Source organism: Tyto alba, unplaced genomic scaffold (assembly GCF_018691265.1).
Source record: "Tyto alba isolate M040663 unplaced genomic scaffold, T.alba_DEE_v4.0 Super-Scaffold_18, whole genome shotgun sequence".
Lineage (NCBI taxonomy): Eukaryota > Metazoa > Chordata > Aves > Strigiformes > Tytonidae > Tyto > Tyto alba.
In genome coordinates this window covers 12,701,269-12,724,966 of record NW_024881280.1, presented here as the reverse complement: position 1 = coordinate 12,724,966, position 23,698 = coordinate 12,701,269, and the positions used below count along the sequence as shown (strand labels likewise).

Sequence of the window (23,698 nt, the reverse complement as noted above, 5' to 3'; positions counted from 1 at the left end):
CTTTGAATACCACTGCAGTGTTCCATGGTGTTAGATACCCCATGCTGGCTGGGGGTAGCACATGATGAGGCCGCTCTCATGGGTCTGGTTGTGTTCTGAGTTCCATCTCCTTTGCTGGTTGTGTGAATACGGACTAGTAATTTCTCATCTGTGCCTCAGTTTCCACATCTAATATCATAACACTTCAGGAATAATAACAAAATTTAGTTGACTTTTTCTCTGCCAGTTTTCCTCAGAAGGTATTTACTTATTGTTGCTTAGTCTGGCATTTGAGGTGATTCTGCAAAATTTTCCTCCGCTGACATGAAATTCTGGCAGACCAAAATACAGTTATTTCAAGTATTTATAACAGAAATGTGAAACATGGTGCAAAATTTGCATTTATGCTACAAAACAAATGAGAATATTTCTCCTTACTTGTCCCTTTTTAAGTATGGTGGGCTATCTGAGGATTTGTTGTGTTTTGTTGGTTTTTTTTGCTGTTGACAGAAGTTTGCTTTGCTGCTACCTTTGTTACAGGACTGAAACAGCTGAAATGCAGTTTCTGAGCTGCTGCTTCTGGTTAGATCTTTCTTTGCCTACAGCATTGCTCCACGTCACTGAGCCTGTATGATTCATTCAGCAGGAGTGAATAAGAACAGTATGGAAATCCCTAGATTTAAGAGGGAAAGTGTTTTATTCTGCTTTCCTAACTTACCTGATGAGACTGTGAAGAAGGCTTACCAAATGTTTTCAGGCCTGGTTTATTGTAATTATTTCAGTTCCTAGTTCAATTTAAAAATAGCTTTTTTTTTTTTTTTATTGACTCTACAGTTTTAGTGTTATTCAACACTCTGACAGTGCTATGTAATCTAGAACAGTGAATTTTGAGACTTTTTTTTTTAAGTTTTTCCATGAGGAGGAGGAAGGTGATTAGGGGAAAGAGTAGCAAATTAGCATTATTATCCATTTCTTATCATTGAAAGATTGGCCATTGTTTTTCTGCCAGGAACCACAATCACAAACTTGAACATCAGAGGGCTTGTGCATTCTCAGCTGCACTCAGATGACAGACAATATTTGATTTGTGGCTATTCTGGGTTACTAATTTCAAAACAGAAATCTCCTTAATCTGGAGGAGAGAAAAATGCTTTTTACAGAAATTAAGTTTCTTGTGTCATTTGATCAAAATTCCAATTTCCTCCAGTACTATCTTATATGAAAACTTAATGTAAGGAGTTAGTTCATCTTTTCAAAATCTTCTGTTTTAAAGCTGCTGGACTATATGTTCAAATAACCTGGATTCTAAAAAGATACCATTATCTTAGTCAATTTACTCTTTCTTTTACAACTGGTTCTTCAGTTTCCCTTCCCTTTTTAGCTGTAACCCACAGTTCTCGTTTCCACTTCCCTCCTGCTCAGAAATATTTAATAACTTGCTTGAGGGAAGGCTAAAGAGGGGAGTTTGGTGTGCTTGATATCCAGTAGAATAAGAGTTGGATAATCATTTGAAGACATGTTACTGGAGCCAGTTTTTGTTGACAGGGTGTTGGTAACAGTAGAGTAAGTTTAGGTACAATTTGGCAGCCTCCTGAGGGAATGGAAATTGTTTCTGTAATCTGTGTACTGGACACGTGATACTGGCAGGAAGTGGTACAGTGACAGGATTACAGATGACTGTTTTACGAGAGTATAGGAATACTCTGCGTTATGGGTCCTTAACCAGGTTTGTTGCTTCTTGTACAATGATTCTACCTTGTGTTTTCTTTTTGACTGCAGAAACTTCTAATAATGAATATTCCACAGTGGTGCGAATACCCAAGGCAACTGAGCTTGAATGGATTTTTTCCCTAAATGAAGAGGAGAATGAAATTGTACGCAGTGAATTTTATTATGAACAGGTGAGGTCTGGAGAAAGAGTCCAGAATACGCAGCACCCTGGAGAACTACCTCAATACCCATGTCTGTCTTTTGTCAAATTGTTAGGCTCCCAGCGCTTCCCTGTGTATTGCCATCCTTAGCCTGCACAGTGACAGCATAGTGTGTGGCCACCAACTGATAGAGCACTGCTGCAAGTTGTCCCAAGGGCTCACTAATCCTGAGGTGGATGCCGGTCTACTTATGGACATCATGAAACAATTGCTCTTCAGTGCCAAAATGATGTTTGTAAAAGCTGGAAGAAGCCAGGATCTAGCTCTCTGTGACAGGTGATTTATCAGATGGTCATTAGGATGTATTGAGGTATTGTCGAGACCATTATCCTTTTTTACTGGGGAGTGGAGAGTGGGAGCGTTGTTTTGTGATTGTACTGTGGACATTTTAAACAAGAAGAGAAGCTCATAAAGTAAGAGTTCAAATAGTAGAAATTCAAGTAATATGACTACATAATAATTACTGAAAATTCTCAGAGTGAGGAGAAATAATTTGCAAAGAGTGGGGTAAATATTTTACTTCTGATATTGTGTATCTACTTTCAATCTGTATTTCAAGATAGTATTTTAAACCTGCACTTCCTGAGAATGAACATTTTACATTTTCCTCAAGTCTTGTTTTACAGAGCTTGAGGTGGCAAGTATAATACATGAATTTCACGTGTACTGTTCTGATTTGGTAACTTATAGATGCTGTCTGCAATCAGCATCTGCCAGTGTTCTACTGAACATGGCAAAAAAAAACAAATAAAATGTAGTCTGAATAGGATAGTATGATGGATAGAGAAACCTGGTATACTGGTGATTAGGAACCACTGTTATAAGAGTTGTCTTTGGTATAAAGCTCTGTAAGTGTATGATAACAGTGAAAGTGTATGTATTTGTTGAACCTCTTTGTTTTCTCCTAGCTACATCAGCAAAGTGGATGTGTTGAATATTTTGGTTGCTGCTGCCTATCGTCCAATACCATCTTTGGATGAGATTCTTCTCCCTGCAGCAGTAACAAGATTAAGAAATCGGCTTCTGGAAGCAGAGTACTATCAACTAGCTATAGAGGTAATGACAGTGGAGGGATGTCAGTGTTAATAAGGCTTCTGTAGTGGCTTTTGTTTTTTTCCCTCCTGAGTTCAGATGGGCATGATGTGTGAAATGGACAATATTTAAACAGTTACCAGCTGAGATTAAGTTTTTAAACAAAGAAGAAATAATTTTCTGAACACTGAAAAGAAATTTCTGAGAAGGAAAAGTCATCCTGTTGTGGAGCAGGCTGCTGAAGGGAGGGGTAGGGCCCTGTTTGCCAGTACAATTGAAATTGTAATGAACTAACTGCAGGAAAGTCATTAAACGGAGGAATCTTGCATCCAGTAGAAGGGCTGAGACATCCTTTGTGGTGGGACTTTATCTGAAGTTTATATGTTTGCTTTCATTTGTCTGTAATCCCACAGCAGACATTAGTAAGGCACCTTTCCCAAGCATTTACTTTGAAATCAGCACTGGTGGCAAATCTATTAGAGCTCATCTAGTGTGGTTTATCATCATCTGTCTTCCTCCTGCTCCCAGGATTTTGTAAGGTGCTGTTTTATGGCATTGCAAGGGTTAATAAACAGCAGGAATAAATGGCCTATTTGAATAAAACAGTTCATGTTTAAAGGCAGCTGGGCTACTAAAGAAAAGCAGGAGTAAATTAGATCAGCAAATTTATGTGAAATAAATTCAGTGGTGGTTTGTTTAGCATCTTGTGTTGCTCTTTTTTAAACCACAAACCTGATGAATTCTGCTCTGTAAAAATCACCCGCATTAGAAAAGCCGATGTGAAAATATTCTAAATTTTACTGAACTGAAATTTCCCAGATAGCTAGTTGCTTAAATTTGTACAATAAAATATACTTCCACATTTAGAGATCATGGATGTTTTAGTAGTTGGCATTTTGTGCCAGTAATACAGAAATAGTCAGTACAGGTTTTGTTTTTAATGGAAAATGTGCTTTAGGAGGTTGAAAGGTCACAATCACTGACTGTGTGATAAGCCATTTTTCCTGTTTTCTGTACTGGGGCTGTGTTGCAATATTAACAAATTATTTTGAATTTAGGTTTCCACAAAATCTGGGTTGGATCCAGGTGGAGCATGGCATGCTTGGGGCATGGCTTGCCTTAAAGCTGGAAATTTAAGTTCAGCAAGAGAGAAGTTTAACCGATGTTTAAAGCCGCCTATGGATCTAAACCAGCTGAACCATGGTTCAAGGCTGGTCCAGGATGTGATACAGTACCTGGAGTCCACAGTGAAGCCCATACTCATTGCAGTAAGTCTTCCGTTCTGTCTACTCTGAAGGGCTATAGCGAAGCCAAGTAATGATGTTTTAATACATATCTTATAGCAATACATGCTACAATATCAGATGTTAGGGTTTTTTCCCTTCTTTTGTCATGATTGCATATTGCAAACTGAATATTGTTGAGAAATCTGTTAGCTGTTTCATCACAGTGAATTGGTGGCTGAGAACTAACTCCTAGGATTTTATAGTAATTTTGGGCATACTTAGTGGAAGGGAAAGAAGCTGTACTGGGTAACATGTTATTGCTACAGTCTGAGGAAATGAAACTCAATCCCAACAGGATGTTGTGATGCTGCAGTAATGCTGTTTTTCTACTGAAACTCTTGATAACTTTGCAAGAATTCAAATGAGAATTTACAAATGCTGTCCCACTCTTCTTTCATTGTCAAAAAGCACTATTCCATGGTTTGGGATTAGCTCTGGAAGGTCTGAATAGGTACCAAAAAATTACTTTTAGTACTAAGTAACTGCGGAACCATAGTGATGAAAGACCTCTTAGTAGTACATATTTTAGGAGAATAAAAATCCCAGTTTGAACGAGGTTATTGAAGTAGCTGTTGACAGCGGAACTGTGTTTAAATAAGCCTCCTGTCTGACCCTGGAGGTAACCATACTAGCCACAGGAACATTCAGCATCCCTGTTGATAGCAGGGATCCAATATAGTGTTTATAAAAAGCATTACTGGATTCTCATCCCTCTAAAGCAATATCTACTTTAAAAACAATAACAGACATGTTTCAAGGCTGAATTAGAAGATCTAACTGAAAAGAAAGTTTTCCTCCTACTCATCAGCTGTCATTGAATCTCTGTTTTAACTCCAGGATGAGGATTACTTTGCCACATTGAGGGAACTTGAGGCAACACTGAGAACGAGAAGTCTGTCTCTGGAGATGATGTGTGAGGGGAAGATTCAACACAACAGCTACTATCAGGAGTGCTTGTTTTATTTACATAGTTATGGCACTAATCTGGCAATTGTAAGCTTTTACATGAGACATGACTGTATGAGAGAAGCACTGCTTCACTTGTTAAATAAGGTGAGTAGTCTAATTTGCCATCACCTAAACTGGAATTAGCAAACTAGCTAAGAGGACTTCAAGGCTAGTCGGAGATGGTAATGAGCATCATTCCGAAGCAGGAGTTTTCTGAGGTTCTAAATGTTGTTATACGAACTATCCAGTGATTGACAAGAATTCAGTGACATGAAAAAATAACTTTGATCTTTACATCGTGTTTAATTTCTCTTCCCCATTGTGTTGAAACAGGGGCTTCTAGAGAAGAAAAAGTGCTTTTTTTTTTTTTGATAGAGGTTCTGCATCAACAGCTCTTTTTTTTTTTTTTCTGCAAAGCTGAAAACCTGGGACTGTTGTCATGCAGGTCAGAAGAGAGAAGGAAGATTTTTAATTGCAACATAACAGTAACACTAGACACTTTATCACAGTGGCTCTGTTTGTTGGTATTGTTGTTTGAACCACACACCCATGTTTGTACTTCTGTAACAATTAGGAATATAAGGAGATACAGGATTGTGTCCCAGAGGACAGAAATCTAGGGAAGCCAAAAAATGGCTTCCAGTTCTCCCTTAGGAAAACTGCAGAATATGGGAGGACTTAAGAATGTCTGGAGAAATAAGTTCTGTTGATGCTAAATGACAGTTAAACCTATAAATTATTCCAACAAGGTTCTCACTGATTTATTAAGGGTGCTTCTTAGGAGATGTGAAGCCATTACATCTCACCAGTTTGAAAGCTGGTAAGTGTGTGGGGTTTTGTTTTTTTTTTTTTTAAGTTTCAGTGCTTAGATTTCATTTACTGATTTATTATTTTTTTTAATTATTTTAAATAATTCTTACTGAGAAGGTACAACTCAAAACACCAAATTCCATTACCTTCAGTCTACTTATGAGTTTTATTAATAGAAAATAAAGTTGTCTTACCAGTTCTGCTTTCTCCTTGTGTTATCAGTCATTCTAAGCTCATATACTCACCTGCATATTAAATTAGCTTTTCAGATGTGTACTTTATGTCAGTTTAAATTTGCCTTTAAAGACAAGTTGCATATTTTTGCAGTGCTAGTGAAGTAATTTCACTAGTTAAGTAGCAAACTTTGAAAATAGTCTAGACGAATAATTTGATGTGGAAATTTTAGATAAGGAGACTGGTGGTGATCATGCAAACTAGAGAGGAAGGTTTGTTACCTTAAAGCTGTAAGGTACTAGGTTTCTGTTGAAACATGCCACTGTTGGTTGTTTGGAAACATTTTATATGTACAGGCTTTGTAGCTTGTATCTTTAGTCTGAGATTTAAAAAAAAATAAATTCCATATCATGTCTTTAGAATGTTTATGCAGGCCATGTTGTCACACATGCTTCTTTCCATAGTAACATTAATATGTGAGGCTGCATTTGTGAGACCACAGTCAGGAAGTCAAGGGAAGTAAATATCCCCTTCAACTCACTATTTGTGAGGTTTCACCTGAACTACTGTGTCCAATTTTGGGTTCCCTAGTACAAAACAGACATTGCTGAAGTGGAGCAAATCTAATAGAAGGCCATCAAAGTGACTAGGGGCCTGAAGCACGTGATGTATGAGGAGTGACAGAGCTAGGTTTTTCTGGCTTGGAGAAGGCAAAAGGAAATCAATGTCCTGTTTTCAGCTATCAAGTGTGTGATAATAGGGAAGATAGAGCCAGGCTTATCTCATTTGTGCACAGTAAAAGAGTGAGAGACAGTAAACACAATCTGGAGTAAGGGAAATTCAAACTGAATGTAAGGAAAAGTGGTTTTTTTGCAGTGAGGATATTCAGACATGGGAACTGGGACACAGAAAGGCTATGGAATCACCCAACTTCATCATGCTTGGAACTTGACTGGACAGGCCCAGAGCAGCATGACTTAACTTGGAAGCCATTCTTTGGGTGGGGGTTTGGACCAAATGACTTCCAGAGATCCCTTCCAACTTAAATTATTTATTAATTTTATGATCTCTGTCACTTAATACTCCTTTATGTTATATAAGGAAAGTCAACAAGGCACAGTGGCTTTGCTTCAAACTACCTTTCTGATGTTTGTGTAGGAATCCCCGTCGGAAGTGTTCATTGAAGGGATATTCATTCCAAGTTATGAAAGTGGAAAACTGCATATGTTGGAGAACTTGCTGGAAACCATTGATCCAGGACTGGAGAGCTGGGGACTCTACTTGATTGCAGCCTGCAAATACTTGCAGAGGAAGAACTACTACCATATTCTGTATGAGCTGCAACAGTTCATGAAGGTAAGATGAGGGTCAATGCTGTCTGTTTCAGGGAAATGTTGAATACTGTCAGACTTTTGGTTAATTACTTCAGTGTAAATCTGCATGATGAACAAGTATATCTTTGCTACCTTCCAATCCTAAAAAACAGATAGGAAGGCCTGAGCCTGACCTGCTATGCATTTGTCATGGATCTGGTGCATTGCAGTAGCTTTAGAACTTCTGTTTTAAAGAAAACAGAGCAATGCCTTCTTTGTGTGAGCATTCTAGTACAGACAGCAATTAGTGAAGATGGTGTACTTTGGTCCATCTTAGTGTTCAGTATATTTCTTCTAGGATCACGTTCGTGCTGCCATGACCTGCATTAGATTTTTCACTCATGGAGCAAAGTCTTACACCGAACTGGGAGGTAAACAGACGTGGCTTCTAAAGATCAAGGACCATCTCAAAGTCTATCTGCAGGAGGTCTCAAGAAGTTCAGGAAGGAAAAAAATGGCATTCACTTTTCGGAAGAAAATGTCTGCTACGGATGTGTCAAGGTATCTATAAACAAGAAGCTAAGTTACAGGAAAGGGGAAATTCAGGCTTCTCTCTGCCCTGCCCTTGGTTGTGTTTAAGTTGGCTTTAGCTAACACATGCTAGCTCTGCCTGACCCAAATCTGACTTTTATGTAATTACAAGTATAGGATTCCCATTACCTTTTCCCCCAGTAACCCAACCCAGGAAATGAGCAATTGTTTCTACTAAAAATATATCAGTCTATGTGTAATCTACCTTCCTTTAATTTAAAAAACAAACAAAAACCCTGCAGTGCATGGACAGCTATATATCAATCCACAGGTTTTCTTGCTTTTGCTCTTCTTTTCCTTTCTACAAAGCAAACAGCCTTGTGGTGCTTAGCTGCCTACCAGCCTTAACTCACAACATTCAACTATGTACAAGTTACAGATGCCAGACATAACTAAACCCCTGCATTCAAAAGTTGAAGTGTAAATTTAGCCAGATCGCTCTTGTACTCGGGCTTTTGTATCTTGGTGTTCTTAGGGGCTTTTTTTCTTTTTTTCAGGCTAGACTCTAACTTAGTTGGGGGGAGTGTGTGTGGTGAGGTGGAAGAGAGGGAGCAGATATTTATTTGGGATCCAGATTCTCTGGCTCACTTTGAAATAATGTGAACAGGTGCTCACCTCCAGCTTGTGATGCATGTTAAGTGCATGGATCTGAAAAGTATCTCATTGCTGCAGAGTTTGTTACGCAAAGGGCACAGTCAAAAAGTAACTGAAATAATTACTGTTTGGAAATATGTCTTATTTTGAAATGTGTTCAAGAAATTAGTGAGTTCACACAAATAATAATTGACACTTTCTCTATTTCAAAATAAAGTCAGAATTTTTCCATCTGTGTAGGCACATCAATACAGTTGATCTGCAAATGGAAGTAACAAAGTTCTTGCATCGATGTGAGAGCTCAGGAACCTCGCAAATGACAGGTTCCTCCTTGCCCACACTCTTTGGAAACAATAACATGAAAATGGATGTTGCTTGCAAGGTACTTACTGCTATTTCAAACACAGCTCTATTTTTCATCAACGATATTTACTTGATACACAGTTTGGTGGTTGGAGCAGCCTCTTGTATTTTTCATGGGCAGGTTACTTGTGCGTGCATGCATGCAACCTACTGTTTATGGAAAAATCCTGTTTTTTCTCAAAGTAGCAGAGAACATGTGAGAACTTGGAGCTCCTCTCCTCAAAGTTCAAACTTGCAGAGGCAGATGGTAACATGCCTTTTGACTATACATCATATTGTGTTTTGAAGCAAGGCAAATACTGCTATTATTGTAACCTGGTTTAACTTCATCTCAGCTCCATACGTAACTTGTCCAATGTCCCACAGGGAATCGGTGTGTGACAATAGACCCTCTCTTTGCTCTACTTGTTGGGCTGGTGCTGTTTTCTGTTGAAGTAATGCATTGTCTTTTGGCCTTTGGGCAAAATCTAGAAATGCATTCTTATTTCACTGTACGTAATGAAAAAAAGAATGTGCATTGCCCAAACTTGTCTATGTCTCTCTTTTCAGGTCATGTTGGAAGGCAAAAACATTGAGGAGGGATTTGGAATTGCATTTAGAGTCCTCCAGGTATGAAAAAACTTCATATAACAAGCACTGTTATTACAAAAATAACTCCTGCAAGCAGAAATCGTTAAAGCAAAAGACTTTTTTTGCAAAACATCTTTTAATCCCCCAAAAGAAAAACCTCTTGTGAGACAAGTTGCTAGTTCAAGTCTTAAATGTCTATGTATTTGGACAAAGCTTGGTAAAGAAATTAACGTACTGCTTCAGTAGTATACTTCCAAACTAATTGGGTCCTTCAGAGTAATTAAGTACAGCTTTTCCTTTGCTCTGCACCTCGTTCAGTGGCTTAACTCTGGCAAACCACAATCACAGATGTGAGTAGAGAGCTCTGACTTGGTAGCTCTCTGCAGTTCGTGATAGCCATGCAAAGACACAGTGAATAAATAAGGCCAGGGCTATATCTGTACTACTCTTCTGACAGAGAGCAAAGCTAATTAACTGGAAATACTCTCTGAGGACATCTCCTTCCTCATGTCTGGGTAAAAGTTGAGGTCCTTATCAGTCAGCATAGCTCATGAGCCTCCAAACTTTTTTTATGTGTTTCTTACCCATATATATTAGGAGCTCTAAAAGATACTGTTTCAAGCAGTGCAGTTTGCAGTTGCCTCCTCTTTGGGACAGAAGGACGCTTCTGGCAGAGGTGGCACACGGAAAGGGTATTTGTGGATATGGCAGGCCCTGCTCCTCTTTTAGGTCAGGATGTACAAGGCAGAATGCCTGTTTGTAGTGAGATGGAGAGCCTTAGAAAAATTGCACTTCTTGGCAGCAACAGCAGTCACTGTGCCCCAGTAAAAACGGAGCAGCCAGTCCAGCTGCCTAGCATCACTTCTGTTTCCTTCCTATTTTTCTTTTCTTGCCTTATTCATGGCAGGATCAGTCTTCAGCTTTTATCCTCTCTTCCTTCACATGGGAGGTGTATGATGGTCAGTTGCCTCCTGTTTCTGGGGGTATGCAAAGGGTGACTGCTGGTGGGGTGGCTGTAGGAATATAGTGGGAGCTTGCTAAGTGAAGGAGAGATGGGTAGGGACCTAGGAAAGATCTTTTGCCAGAAGAAATAAAACTGATTTTTTTTTTTGCCGCCCCTGAAAGGTTGGTGATAACAGTGCTCTTGTTCTTGAACAAAATTGAGTTTGACCAGTCTGATCACAGAAAACTTTAAGCCAGCCCTGAGCAGTGGTGACTGGAAAATCAGAGGCCCCCAAAACAGCTTTGACTTTTTGGAGCATGGTGTAATATTTTTGTCCTTAGGAGATACTGTCTCAGTTGTGTAGATTCCCTGTGAGAAAACCTGAGAATATTTAATGTGTTGCTCTGATGTTCCAACTGCCTCTTAGGACTTTCAGCTGGAGGCTACAGAAGTGTACAGCAAAGTGGCCAAGCAGCTGGTGAAGCAGCAGAAGTACAGTGAGATCCGGCAGCTCCTCAAGTGTGTCAGTGAGTCTGGAGTTGCAGCAAAAAACGATGGGGATAACATTATCCTAAACTGTCTAAATGAGTTCAAGAACATTCCTGCTGAGGTAATTCTATCCTGCATTGTGTCCCTTTTGAAGCAAAATGGGTATATACAATACAGACTACAGGGAAACCATGTTCTGGCTCTGTACTACTTGCATTGTTTAAAGGTGGGAGTGTGTGGTTTGCCTCATGCAATTTACTCTGAGAGGAAACAGTAAGTAGCTGTAGCATGCTTCTACCCTGCACTTCCCAAATGAGTACCTGTGATGGGGAGAGAACCTTTGTTTCACAGGATCCTGCCAAATACTCCTGATTGGGGTGGGAGGTGTTCCCTTCAGTGAGGCTTCCCTGGCTAACACAAAGGATGTGTGGAGACAGAAATCTCCTGCTTCCATAGGAAACAATTTTAAGCTTTGCCTTGCCTACCACAGTGTCTTTTCCATCCCGGTGAAGGAAGATGATGCCCTCTGTGAAGTTCTACTAATCAGGCTAGGGGACGCAGTCCACCCCTTGGGTCAGGGTGGGCCACGGGGGCCAACTCCTGCTGGGGTGCAGAGAACCTACAGATTCATTAATTCAATGTGACCCATGTCCCTGGTGGGCTCTCAGGCTTATAGCATTCTCTAGGGATACCCCACAGACATGACAGTCAGGAGAAGCTGTGGTTAAAAGGGGAGAATTGGACTTTGTATTTTAAACATCTGCAGCACTTGCAGTTGGAACAATGTAGCCATCCAGCTGTGATCTTGGCTGCCCTTCTTCTGGGCAGGGGTTTGGTCCCTGATGGGGTAAAGGTTTGCAAACTGTGCTCACTATAAATGTGAACACCTTTCCCCTTCTTTGGATACAGGATCTTGATAATCTGATTCAGGATATGGACAGTGATGAAAACAAGGTAAGTAAAAGCGTACGGTAGACAAACTCCTTTATTTAGCAAGAGCTGAACAGCCCAGTCTTGGTCTGCATGCCACATGCTCCATTTCACCATCTTCTCTCTCATCCTCACTCAAGCCAGAGTTTTGAAGGCCACTTCCTAGATTGTAGAAATCACAGTGAATTCCTTGAGGCTGTGGTGTTTGTGACTGTAGAGCTGTGACATGAAGTTACTGATTGATGTTATCCCTATTAATTTCTCGACAGCTCTCAGAGTGAGAGCTAGGCATTTGTTATAGTGGGAGGAAAAGTATTTCAAAGAGGTTCGTTGGTGGGTTTGTTGGTTTTGTTATCCAACTTTTCACATAAGTGCATGTAAGTTTCTAGCAATGGCAGACAGCTAAGGAGGATCAACATCCCTCCAAGATGATTGTTTCAGGGTTATACTATTTCTGTTGTGACTGAGAGTTAAATGATAAAGCTTCTCCAATTCTGATACACTTTTTTGCTAGAGGAGGCGAGGCCTAAACTGCTTTGTTTGTTTGTTAGCTTTTGTACCAGCTGGCCAAGTCATCAGAGAGTCACAGATAAATATGTGAACTGTAGATGTGTGTTTATGGTTGAAGAGGCTGTGGCTTAGTGCCTGTGGATTGTCATAGATCCTGAATGGCATAACTGGGAATAAAATCTTAAGATTTGTGACTGCGCTCTGTCCTGCTCCAACAACAAACTCACTGTTATATGTAGATTGAAAAATAGGCTTTTCATTCTGTGTTGATAGAAGATATATCACTGAAAGATGTGAGCTGTTCTAGAACCAGCAGTGGAAGAAAATTAATGGTCTAGACTCTTTGCTATGAGGATGTGGTAATTAATCCATAAGACAGGATTCTTGATGCTAATTTCATGGTGATACAGTAAAGGAGTTTCCACAAGAGACAAACATAATGAAATACAGTGGTCTGTCCATCTTTTACATTGAGATCTGCTCCATGCTATACTCTGCTTCATAATATACTGCTACTACCTTCTACAATATGCTTCTGAGCTAGGTATTTCCAATGAATCCTTGCTTAAACTTGTCCTGTCAGTTTACTACAGCTTTCTAACCAAGTTCTGCTTCAGATCCAGGCCTACGTGATGTGCAACAAGTTGCGTTCTGCCTATCTAGTCTCGGTGAGACAGGAGAGGACCAGAGCAGTGCAGCTAGTCCAGCATGTGCGGCAGCTGGCTGAGAACAGTGGAGATGATGTTGTGAAGGCCATCTGTGCCCAGTGGCTCTCAGTGCACCAGTCCAAAATGAGAAACCGGCTTCCACAGGGCACTAGGAAGTAATAACTAATCGACATTCTCCATCATGCAAAAGGAGAAGGCTTCAAGACATCTGAAAGGTGTGTGGTTCAGCAATCTCTTGGTAAAATGGAAGTCTTTTGACTGATGATGTTGACAAATGGCTGCTGCTAATGTGCCTCAGGTGAAAGGAAGGGAACTAAATTACAAGTGCCAGTCCTGTATTTTGACAAACGGTCACTACCTCAGGGTTTTTTGGCTATCTTTTTGGTGGGGTGGGAAGGGGGTGGTTTCAAACTGACCAGTAATTTAGGTGGATGAAAGAGGGCACTTCTGGTTCTGGATTGGGGGGTTTTGTTGTTGTTGTTTTTGAGGGGTGTTGGGTTGATTTTATTTTTTTTTAAAGGCACTGAACTTTATTGTATGTTTTTTTTAATCCAGAAAACCTATGTAGAGAGGACAGAAAAATCTCATTAACTCACTGTAGCCTAGAGTATAAAAGTTTTTGTGATTACGGGTTTCCTATAAACTTTTTCAAGGTTGGAGAGATCTTCTTTTACAAAGACTGAAATTCAGAGATGTTTTTAAGCCACTATACAAACCATTGCTATTTTTGATTTGCTTTTTTTTTTTTCTTCCCCACTAGTAAAATGTGCCCAATTTTTTTTAGTTTGTTTGAACTGGGTATGAACTTGTTTGAAAAGGTAGGAACTGATTCTTCATGGCAAATTTCTACTTACCAGTCACACTGTCTGATGTGTGCCATACGTATGGCACTTGAGCCCTTACTGGATGGATGAAGTTATAAAGGACATATCCTGTACAGAGAATACAAAGGGAGAAGACTCCTCTAAAATAGTTGAAAAATCATGTACCTCTTTCTTTGCTATGGCAATATCCAATAAATTGTTGCAATGCAGCTTTATCACCAAACAGTTGCCAGTAAACATACACAGGTTTTCATCAAGTATAGCAGAAAATAGGGACAGAGCAAGCTGTGGTAAAATTCAACAAGTGGTCTGTGTTCCTGTCACACAGGGATTTACTTGTTTCTTACCAGAATTACCTGTCTCTGTCAGGTACAACAGAACACCAGACTAAGTTTTTATTAGCAGAACATACTGTATAGACTATATTGATAGGCTTTGCTCTGGAAGTGTTAGGTTAACTCGGTTTTATGAAAAAGCAGGAATCTTTGTGTAATGGCTATGTTCAGGGATGCTGAAAAAAGCAGCTGCTTCTCTGCAGCTGTGACTGAGATGTGAGAAATGGGCAGAAGAGTGGTAGACAATAGTAGGATATTCAAAAAGAAACAGAACAAAACATAGCACTCTAAGAGTGTCTTGTGCTGAAATACATGTAAACAGCAGAGAAGTAGGAAAACTAGTTCACTTTTTCGTTAAAAGGTTTAGTTGTTTACTTAAAAGTAACAACAGGTTTTCTGAAGTGTAATATAACTGTAAATAGTTTTAGTACATAAAATAGAGACTGTCAAATAAGAGTTTTGCACTGTCTCCGAGCTCACTGTAGTGACAGAATGGACTTCCGTGGTATTGGACTTGGTCCATCTCCTTTACTGTTCCACGATCAGTGCCTCACTGACACAAGCACCTCTCTTGGAGGTGTTCGGCTCCTTAGAGCAGGGCTAGAAATGTCTTGGAGCAAAGCAGTCAGAAATGACCACATTTAGCTTTCAGAATCTCCTGACCAGAGATTTGTATTATCTCATTAGTGGGCAGTACTAATGAAAGCTTTTGTTTTCTTGGCCAGACTGACCTAGCTTTCTGTCAGATTATAGCCATTAATCTAATCCTAAAACATGACACTATCCTTGTCTTCGATCATTTTCAAATCTCTAATTACGGGGAGAGGTTTTACTCTTTGTGGGTATCCAGATCTGCACTGCTGTAATACTTACTTTTTTGCTTGAGTTCCTTCAGCTGTGCAGAGCACAGAGAGTGGAGTTGGCCATGCAGACCAGTCAGTTCTGTACCTGCCTTTCTTCCTGACCTCTTTGCACTGTACCTGATGCACTTTATCTAGTGTTTGTTGTAATTTGATGTTCTTAACCTAGGATTGTAGGAATCTTTCTCTTACCAGCAGAACTGGAATTTTGATCCTAACTGCCTTGTGTCATGAATAGTGCAATTATCAAGGGGCTTTGAATATTTGAGCATCAAAAAGGGATTGAGAACTGCCAGTTAAAAAGAACTTCTATATTAATGACCAAGGTTTGTTTACAATGAAAAAAGAGAATAAAGTATTATGACTGTTAATGTATCTTCTGTTCGCTTTTTATCTTGGCATAGCTGTGGATCTCATGCTAGAGCTGTATTTTGCTTTTGGCTATGCTTAGAAGAGTAATTAGAAGGGGGATAATTGTTCTGTCATGCAGAATCTCTCTGCTACAGGGTCCTCAATATTTAGATCAATTGGAGTATCACATCTTTAGAGGCTAGCTCAGCCTCATACATGTACTCTCCCAGACCGGTAATCCTTTTAGGAGCTTTGCAAGTTAATCTAACTCTCCCTTACAAGCCTGTCTTTGAGACAGCTAAATGAGCTTTAGTTCCCTCATTTTTCAGATGAGCCTAGAGGAAGATATAAATGACTTGCCCATGTCGAAAAGAATGAGTGTGTCTACAGAAATGTGCAGTTCTGTCTTACGTTAAATCTACCCTCAGGCTTCTTTGAGAAGAGCATTGACCTGCAAGGGCAAAATATTTAAGCCTAGAGCCACTTTCTGCTTTTTTAAAATGGTTTCTGTTGCTCCTGAAAGCCACTTTCAAGATCAGAGAACCACACACAAAGGAGGCCAAGCCTGCAATGCCAGGAACCATTGTACTGCTACATTGTAGTTGTGGATTTAGCTTCGTATTCAAGATGAAGCATAGAGAGGGAAGGAAAAAAGGTAAAGCAAGGGAGCTCTACCCTTGCTCTCTAAAGGAAATTTAAAATGTTACCAAAACTGAGTTCTCTACATTAGTAAGGCAAGTACATGTAACAGCAACATCAGGTAAACCAATTCAACATTTCTGAAGGAAGATACGGTCTCCTGTTGTAAAAGGTAACAGCTTTATTTAGTATTGCTCAGAGGTAGCACAGGACTGATCTGCATAGATAATATCCCCGCAGAAAGAAATAATCACAAAATTAGCACTTGTTTCCCCGGACTGGCAGTTGATCACAGTGGCATGCTCATACGCAAGTCTAAAAACTTCCAGATCTTTTTTACAAAAGCAGAAGATAATCCTATGAGCTATAGCACTTGTTTTCTAACCGTTTAACTCTTTCAGAAATAATCTGATTAAGGATCATACTCTAGCACTTTGCCCCAGAGTAGCCCTGGAGTTCCACAGGAGCAGTCATCCCCTTACTGCATGGATTGACCCAGCTGCCTTTCGGCAGTGCAAGCCACATGGTACTGCAAGGCCAGCCACTGCTGGGTGGACAAACGTAAAGATTTCTGTGCAAGTCTTACTTTCCTGTCCTGTAGCTAACTTGACCATAATATCAAGACAGTCCTTCCTGACCTCTGCTACAGCTATTTAGCTCTAGGTAGTTTGCTGTCATTTAAAGCTAAAGTCTCAGCTGAAGTTGTTTAATGCTTTTTAACATAGTTGAGATGTTCTTTACTTATTCTGCTCCCTTTTCTAGGTTCTAAAGTCATTTAAGGTGCAGCTGGTGGGTTTATTCTGACCACTTTTACACCATCTTTGCTCAGTGCTTTACAGGAGAAATGTTAATTTGTTTTTTTAATAAGATAACTTGCTTACACACAGTTGTGGCACTCCTGCAGCTTTTAACCTCCCAGTCACCTGCGCTAAGACCTGGGTTCTCAAGAGTTGCCAACCCTCAGTTAACCTACTGCAATCACTGGGCATTTGGGACCAAGATACTTCAGTGGCTAGGGTCCAGCTTCTTGCAGAGAATGTAGAGAAAAATAATTGATTCCACCTAAACACTTTACCTATTGCTTGGCACAAAAAGGCCAGCTCCTGGTTCTGTGTACTTGAGAGCATTTGTATTGCATGTAATTGCAAGAAAATCTAATATCCTACAGAACTTTCACTCTGCCAGGTCAAATAGTAGGAACTGAAACCAAGCTCATAGAGTGTAAGTTGAGAGTCCTACCTTTTTATTATTGTTAAGAAAAAAAATCTTTGTTACTTCATAACCTAAACCTAAGACTGCAACCTCCATTTCTATTCTAAAGCCAGACAGCAATAGCCTCTGGCTGTTCATACCAAGCAAAGGTTGCTTCCTGCATCAGTGCTCTAATTCTCCAGCTAGGAGGGGGGACTGGTTGCTTCAAAATTTCAATTCTTAAGTGTAATATTCCAGAAATTCACAATAGATTGTGTCCACAGAACCATCATTAGGGCAGCTGAAGTATCAGAGTTCTAGTCTTGAGGTCTCTCAGCAGTGGTCTTCCCAGGAGAAGCATCGCTGGGCTCAGCCAGGCACACACTTGGTCTGCACTGCTCAGTTCCAGTGGATGCCAAGGAGCTCACAGCTCACACTCCAGAGCTTCTTTGCTGTTTCATCATCCCGACCCCATGGAGATACATATGCTGGCTGGCAATCACTGTAAGAAAAAATAAAAATAAAAAATATTCCTAAGTCAAAGATCTCCACCTGCATTAGCGCACTGAAATGTCTGTGTTAAGATAATGGACGTGCTTTCTAGCAGCTTAAAATCAAGAGCAATTGAAGGAGGGTGGGAGGCTATCCAGCAAATGAGCAAGGGTTGGTGCTAAGCCACGCTGAGAAAGCTTTCTTTCCAACTGGCAAGGGAAGAGTGTCTCTTCTACCCACTACCAAGAACTGGCAAGCCAGTCTAGCTCTATCTGTTGTCCCCACTCTTAAAGAAACCTATATATGCTCTACTGTATACTCTTCAGTGCACAGTCTCATTAACTCCACTAAAAACAGCTATAAATGCTAATCAGACTTCTTCAGGGGCACCTTTTCTAGCAAACACTACCCAAAAGCCACTCAAACAGCCTTTCAGTCTAAACAATTTATCCCATCTTATTCATTCCACTATATTGCCATTGTGCAAAAGGCAAAGCTGCCCCAGAATAATAATACTGCAATAACCATGTAAGGTTATCCCCTTTTCCATTATCCTCTGAACTGTGGCTCCTTTCTTCTCAGCTCCTGCCATTAGACAGCACGCTGTCTGGAATAGAGATCATGTGTTCTCATTTGTAATGCTAGATGCTGCTGCAATAACATGGGAGTTTAAGAGAACTGAGGAAATTGCATCTCGTAAGATTTCTATCCGGCCTACTGTTTTTAGAGGTCCAAGTGCAGTCTCTGATGTTCCTGAAATGACTTTGAATTCCACCTGTCTTGCCGTGGCATGCAAATTCTTTTATTAATGTCTATAATTGTGCTTTATATTCTATTGCCTGGAAAGTGAAAAGAATTTTAGGCTAGTCCCATGTAAACTGTGAATTTCTGTTGAAGCTATTCATTTCCCACTACATCCAAAACTCCGTTCTTTTACAAGTTTAAAATCCACCAAAGTTTTCTGTACTCCAGCACATAAATGCTCCCTTTATATCCTGGGCCAGACAGTCATTCAGTGAGGATTAAGACATCTATTTATACATTCAAGTCTGATTAATATGTTACAAACTCCCAAGCAAAGATCAGACAAAGTCATTACAGACTAATCTGGTCACATATCACAAGAAAAAAAGCTCTGCAAAGATGCAAAGGCTCTGACAGTATCCATCTGAGTAATAAGAAAAATTTTCACATCAATTTCCTAAACCCCAGTATTGTTATATTGCTCTACACCCAGTGGGAAGCTGACAGACAAATCTGCATGAATGTGTTCAAATGGCAGTCTTCAAATGTAGGATGATAATGACTTGGAACTGATCTGGGATGTAGTTTTGGTGAGGGGAAGTGGTATAACTATGCAGGGTCCTGGAGTAAGTCAAAAAACAGTGTTGGTAGTGAGAGCTACATGAGACAGTTTGCAGGACAGAGCAATAGGCATCCCAGCAGAAGTTGCTCCCAGCTGCTGGGTCTGTCACAGGGGGGAATCAAGTTATTTTGTCACATGCCGGTCCTGAAAATCTGTCCACCTAGCTCTGCAGCACCATCAGCCCTCCCAGCTCCCTGGGAGCACAGGCCTCTTCTGCTTCAGTGGGGTAAAACTACAAAGAGAACCAAAGTGGTCCTCCCAGGATTTACTCAAGTGACCTCATTAACTAAACAGCTCTACTGAGAAGTGATTTGCCTAATTCTCAGGCAGATCAGGATTAGAGCTCTGAGCATGTGACAGCCATTCCTGCACTTTGAGTACAGTAATACTCCTAGCACTAAAGACCCTGCTACTGTGTGAAGTGTTGCACAGGTCAAAGATTTCTAGCACAACACCCACTGCAACAGACCTAGAAGGGGCAAATCTTTAGTATTATTAGCCAGCCTCTTACCCGGTCCATTCTTAATGAAGCAGGACAGTAAGTCTCATTTTCCACAGCTTGCACTCACCTGAAATACTGTCCTGTCACAGATTCTAGCTCCTCTGCTACTGCACAGTAGATGCTGGTCTGAGCTCCTTCCCAGGGTGTCTTCAAGAAGAATGAGAATATCTTCCACAGCCACGTCATTACAAATGAGTGCCGGACCAGCTCAGAATGGACAGAACCAGGATGGAGAGCGTTTGCTGTGACTTTAGTGCCTATAGCAGAAGAAAGTAGTCCAGGACAAGTCTGCATGTATCAAACTGCCTTTAAAAAAAAAGGGTAATATACTCCTCAATTCTGCAGATATTCTACAACTTAAAGGAGGAGTCCAGGCATGGATACAGGGAGAGTAAGTGAAGTTCTCTGTAGTTCCTGCTTGGTGGAACATCCCCTTCTCCCTTCCCAACACTGCAGTCACTGCATGACTTCTGCAAAACACCATGCTAGAGGGGCTGGGTGCTAAAAACAGCAGCAGTTTCCATCAGGCTTTTGAGAACACCAGCTTCTTTTGATTTACTGTAATACTAATTTCCTAGAGAAGACACTGCTTCTGTTTTAATAAAATAAACACTACTTCAGTTTATAAAAAGGACTGAAGGACATGGCTGTGACAGATGTTGTGACACTTAAGAGGTACTGTCTAGTTTTATGCTTCTGTTCTACAGGCCATCAACATTTCAGGCAGCTGAGTATGCATTAGCTTTTCTATTGGAGACTGCAATTGGAGTTCAGCTCCTTCTGGTTTTCAGCTTCTGCCCCCATACTAGAATTGTCTGCATGGATGCAGCTAGTTTATGACAAGCACCAAAGAAAAACGAAGTACATTCAACTGTGCCAAGCTACTAAACCCTTCTGCCCTGTTGATGTAAAAAATTAGTGTTTGAAGTCTCCTGACTCCACAGACAGGAGATATTTTCATCCTGCAAAGAGCTGTCAGTGACCCTTGCCTCAAACCATTTTATTTCTGCACAGCCAGTTTCCAGACCTTTCTTCAATCCATTCTCCTCATCCATGGTGCTCAAAAGTCAATCAGAAAAACACTCTGCACTCCTCTGGGACTTGCCTTGCAGCCGCCTGGCCAGCTCCCGGGTGAAGAGCACGTTGGCCAATTTGCTGTGGCAGTAGGCGAGGCCACGATTGTAGCTCTTCTCACCATGGAGATCATGGAAGCGGATTCGGCCTCCGTGATGAGCCAGTGAGGACACGTTCACTATGCGGGCTGGGGCAGACTGCTTCAGACGCTCCAGCAATAGGAAAGTCAAGAGAAAATGACCTAAGGGTGAGAGGAAATGTCATCCTTTTCTGAAGGGTTCCCCTGCTGAAATTCCAAAGTATTTTTGACATATTACTTGTATCTTACTGCTGCCCTCATTTCAAGTCCAGGGAAAAGAAGACACCCCCTCCCCACCCCCCAAATCAACAGTTAAACCTTTTTAGGGCCGTCAAGTTCTGCTCCTCAGTTTCAGAAAGCTGGAGCTGTCATGTATTTCAAATGTCCCAGGTAACATGTACGGATACTTAAACTGGGTCTATGATAAGGAAATACATTGTATTGCATCTCCAGAGCTCTGCCTGGCCTTCCATCCTTCCCCAAGAAACAAGGATAAGGAAGAGAAAATCTCAAGGCAGGATTTTTCTCTGGCATTTTGTCACAGACACTGAATGCAAACATGACTTCACTGGCCTTACCAAGATGGTTGACTCCCAGGTGCATCTCAAAGCCATCAGCAGTCTTGGAGTAAGGGCATAACATAACTCCAGCGTTATTAATGAGAATATGGAGTTCCTTCTCCTCTGCAAAAAACAAGACATCCTTAAAGAGGGAAACAAAGTCTGAAGACAGACAAGAAGGTGGCACAAGTCAGCCAAAAAGCCCCATGCCTGTCTGAGTTGCAGCAACATTGCCTCGATAAAAAAAGGGCAAGTCTCCTACCACAAATTAGTTCATGGCCTCTGACAAGCCCCCGCTGTGAACCGCAGTCCCCAACATGGTGCAAAGATATACAGATCAGGGATTTAGCATTTGGAAGAAGAGCAGACAGTGGTCCTTGGTAAAATATTCTCACTGAAAAGAAGGACTGTACCTGCTAGAAACTTCTCAGCAAACTCCCGGATGGACTTCGTATCAGCCAAGTCCAGTTTTTTCACAATGACTTGCTGGTTTCCTGTCTCAGCTCGGATTTCACTGGCTGCAGCTTCTGCCTTTGCTATGTCCCTGCAGGCAACAATCACCCTTGCACCTGCAAGGGGTGGGGGGGGAAAAGCAGGAACAGAAGCTGAGATCACTGGAGCACGCTGGATGATCAATGCTACAACAAGGAGTCTGACTACACACAGTGCTTACAAATAATCTATTGTTTCTTTAGGTAATCAGCATCAGTCAGGGCAGCAGCTGGGAGGGACAAGCCTATGCTACTATGGTGTTAGCTCCAATCCAGCCCAAAGCTGTTTCCAGACCAAGAAAACGCACATCTGAAGTACCTCTGTCCAGGTTATCGCAGGTCAGGTGTGTGCACCACAACACTGGTATGACAGGGTTGTAACTGCCCCATGATGGTAGTTTAAACTCCTTACCAGTTACCCAGAAAGCATTTAAACCAAATTAGCTTGAGCCACAAATAACTAAAGCACCCAGCAGTGGACCTGTGACATTTCCCAGCTTCACACAAGCTGAACCCTGTGATACCTGGAACTTCCCCAGTCCTCTCAGAACAGTTGCAGGGGCAGAGTATTGTCATGTCACAGGGCCCGTTTCTGGAGTTCAAGTAATGAAACCAGTTGAGGAACTGAGGACTTGCACCGGTGTGGTTACAGCCTCAGGAGGAGCAACACTTGGGTTCACCTGAAATAACTTTGGAATCCAATTCACTTAAACGCAAGCATAAAACACATCCTCCCCTGGATCCAGGAAAGGGACTGCTGGCACGCAGGGACGCCTGCGGCTGGAGGCGGGTGACTTGCCTCTCCGAGCGAGGTCTCTGGCCGTCTCCTTCCCGATGCCTGTGTTGGCTCCTGTGATGACCGCCACCTTCCCCTCCAGCTGAGCCGTCGACCTGCACCGTCCTCCAGCGACATACCTCCTGCGGGGGGGCGGCAGCCATCAGGGCGCCAGCGCCGCCGGCACCTTCCCTCCCCAGGGCGCTCGGCTCGGGGCTGGGCGGCCGGCGGCCCGAAGTTTCTCTGCGCTCAGGACCCCGGCGGGTCACGGCCGTCGTTACACGGTGGATCGCGATCGTATCGTGACGGCGCCACCGGGAAGCCACCCCCTCCCCCCCACCGCGGCTTTTCAAACGGCGGCGGGGCAAGGCCCCGCCCCCCGGGCCTCGCCCCGCCCTAACGTCAAGTGGGGCCACGGTTCCCATTGGCTGCCGCCGTGCCCTCCAGAGACTTGGCCAATAGGCTCCGCCACGGCGCGGTGAGGAGAAGGCGGGCCCCGCCCCAACGGGCACCCCGCTCCGGCGGCCGCCTCCCCCCACCCCCGGGGCCGCGCACGGAGCCCGCGGCGGGCGGCCGGTGCCGGGGCTGAGCCGGGCCCGAGCCGGCCAACCCACCGGGCTGCCGTGAGACGCGGCGTGGGCCGGCGCCGCCCGCCGCTGCTCGCACACGCGGGGGCCGCGTTCGGAGGGACGCACCTGATGCGGGGCGCTGCCAGGAGAAGGAGAACGGGGAGGGAGACGGCGGCCGCCAGCGCAGCTCCCCAGCAGCCGAGCATCGCCGCCGCCCGCTCTGCCCGCGCCGCCGGCGCTAAGCGCCGCCCGCCCCGCCCCGCTCCGCCCCGCCCCCGGGTGCGGCCGCCCCCGCCCCTCAGCCGGCGGTGCCGCTCCCGCGTGCTCCCGGCCGGCCGCGCTGCGCCAGTCCTTCGGAACAACCCGAAAACCGCTGTTTTTTAATGGCCCTTTCCAACCAACCACCCGCGAAACAGCTGAAGAGAAAGCCCAGAGCCTGGCTGGCTGGAAAGACGCTTG

At 42.5% G+C, this 23,698-nt stretch overlaps 3 protein-coding genes across 7 annotated transcripts in view; 2 read left to right on the top strand and 1 right to left on the bottom strand.

Moving 5' to 3' along the window:
• The window catches only part of ZFYVE26 (zinc finger FYVE-type containing 26), a 51,282-nt gene extending 35,761 nt beyond the window's left edge, over positions 1-15,521 (top strand). For 4 of the 5 annotated variants that reach the window (XM_042790948.1, XM_042790949.1, XM_042790947.1 and 1 more), the window contains 12 exons: positions 1,759-1,880; positions 1,966-2,186; positions 2,819-2,966; positions 4,001-4,210; positions 5,066-5,281; positions 7,319-7,516; positions 7,832-8,034; positions 8,899-9,040; positions 9,571-9,630; positions 10,962-11,144; positions 11,933-11,977; positions 13,081-15,521. In XM_042790948.1, the coding sequence (XP_042646882.1) occupies positions 1,759-1,880; positions 1,966-2,186; positions 2,819-2,966; positions 4,001-4,210; positions 5,066-5,281; positions 7,319-7,516; positions 7,832-8,034; positions 8,899-9,040; positions 9,571-9,630; positions 10,962-11,144; positions 11,933-11,977; positions 13,081-13,290 (1,958 nt within the window). In that variant the 3' untranslated portion in view covers positions 13,291-15,521. Of the gene's footprint in view, positions 1-1,758; positions 1,881-1,965; positions 2,187-2,818; positions 2,967-4,000; positions 4,211-5,065; positions 5,282-7,318; positions 7,517-7,831; positions 8,035-8,898; positions 9,041-9,570; positions 9,631-10,961; positions 11,145-11,932; positions 11,978-13,080 lie in introns of those variants that run through there. The other variant, XM_042790950.1, reaches the window with a different exon arrangement.
• TMEM229B (transmembrane protein 229B) overlaps positions 1-23,698 on the top strand; it is a 323,642-nt gene that overhangs the window by 141,952 nt on the left and 157,992 nt on the right. The window lies entirely within an intron of this gene.
• On the bottom strand, positions 16,307-23,491 carry LOC104359252 (retinol dehydrogenase 12). The gene is made up of 7 exons (XM_042790961.1): positions 23,366-23,491; positions 22,695-22,813; positions 21,818-21,973; positions 21,423-21,527; positions 20,797-21,006; positions 19,759-19,948; positions 16,307-17,833 (listed from the first exon to the last, which is right to left on the bottom strand). Exons 1-7 carry the CDS (start codon positions 23,443-23,445, stop codon positions 17,731-17,733), a joined length of 963 nt encoding a protein of 320 aa, XP_042646895.1. The 5' UTR covers positions 23,446-23,491; the 3' UTR covers positions 16,307-17,730.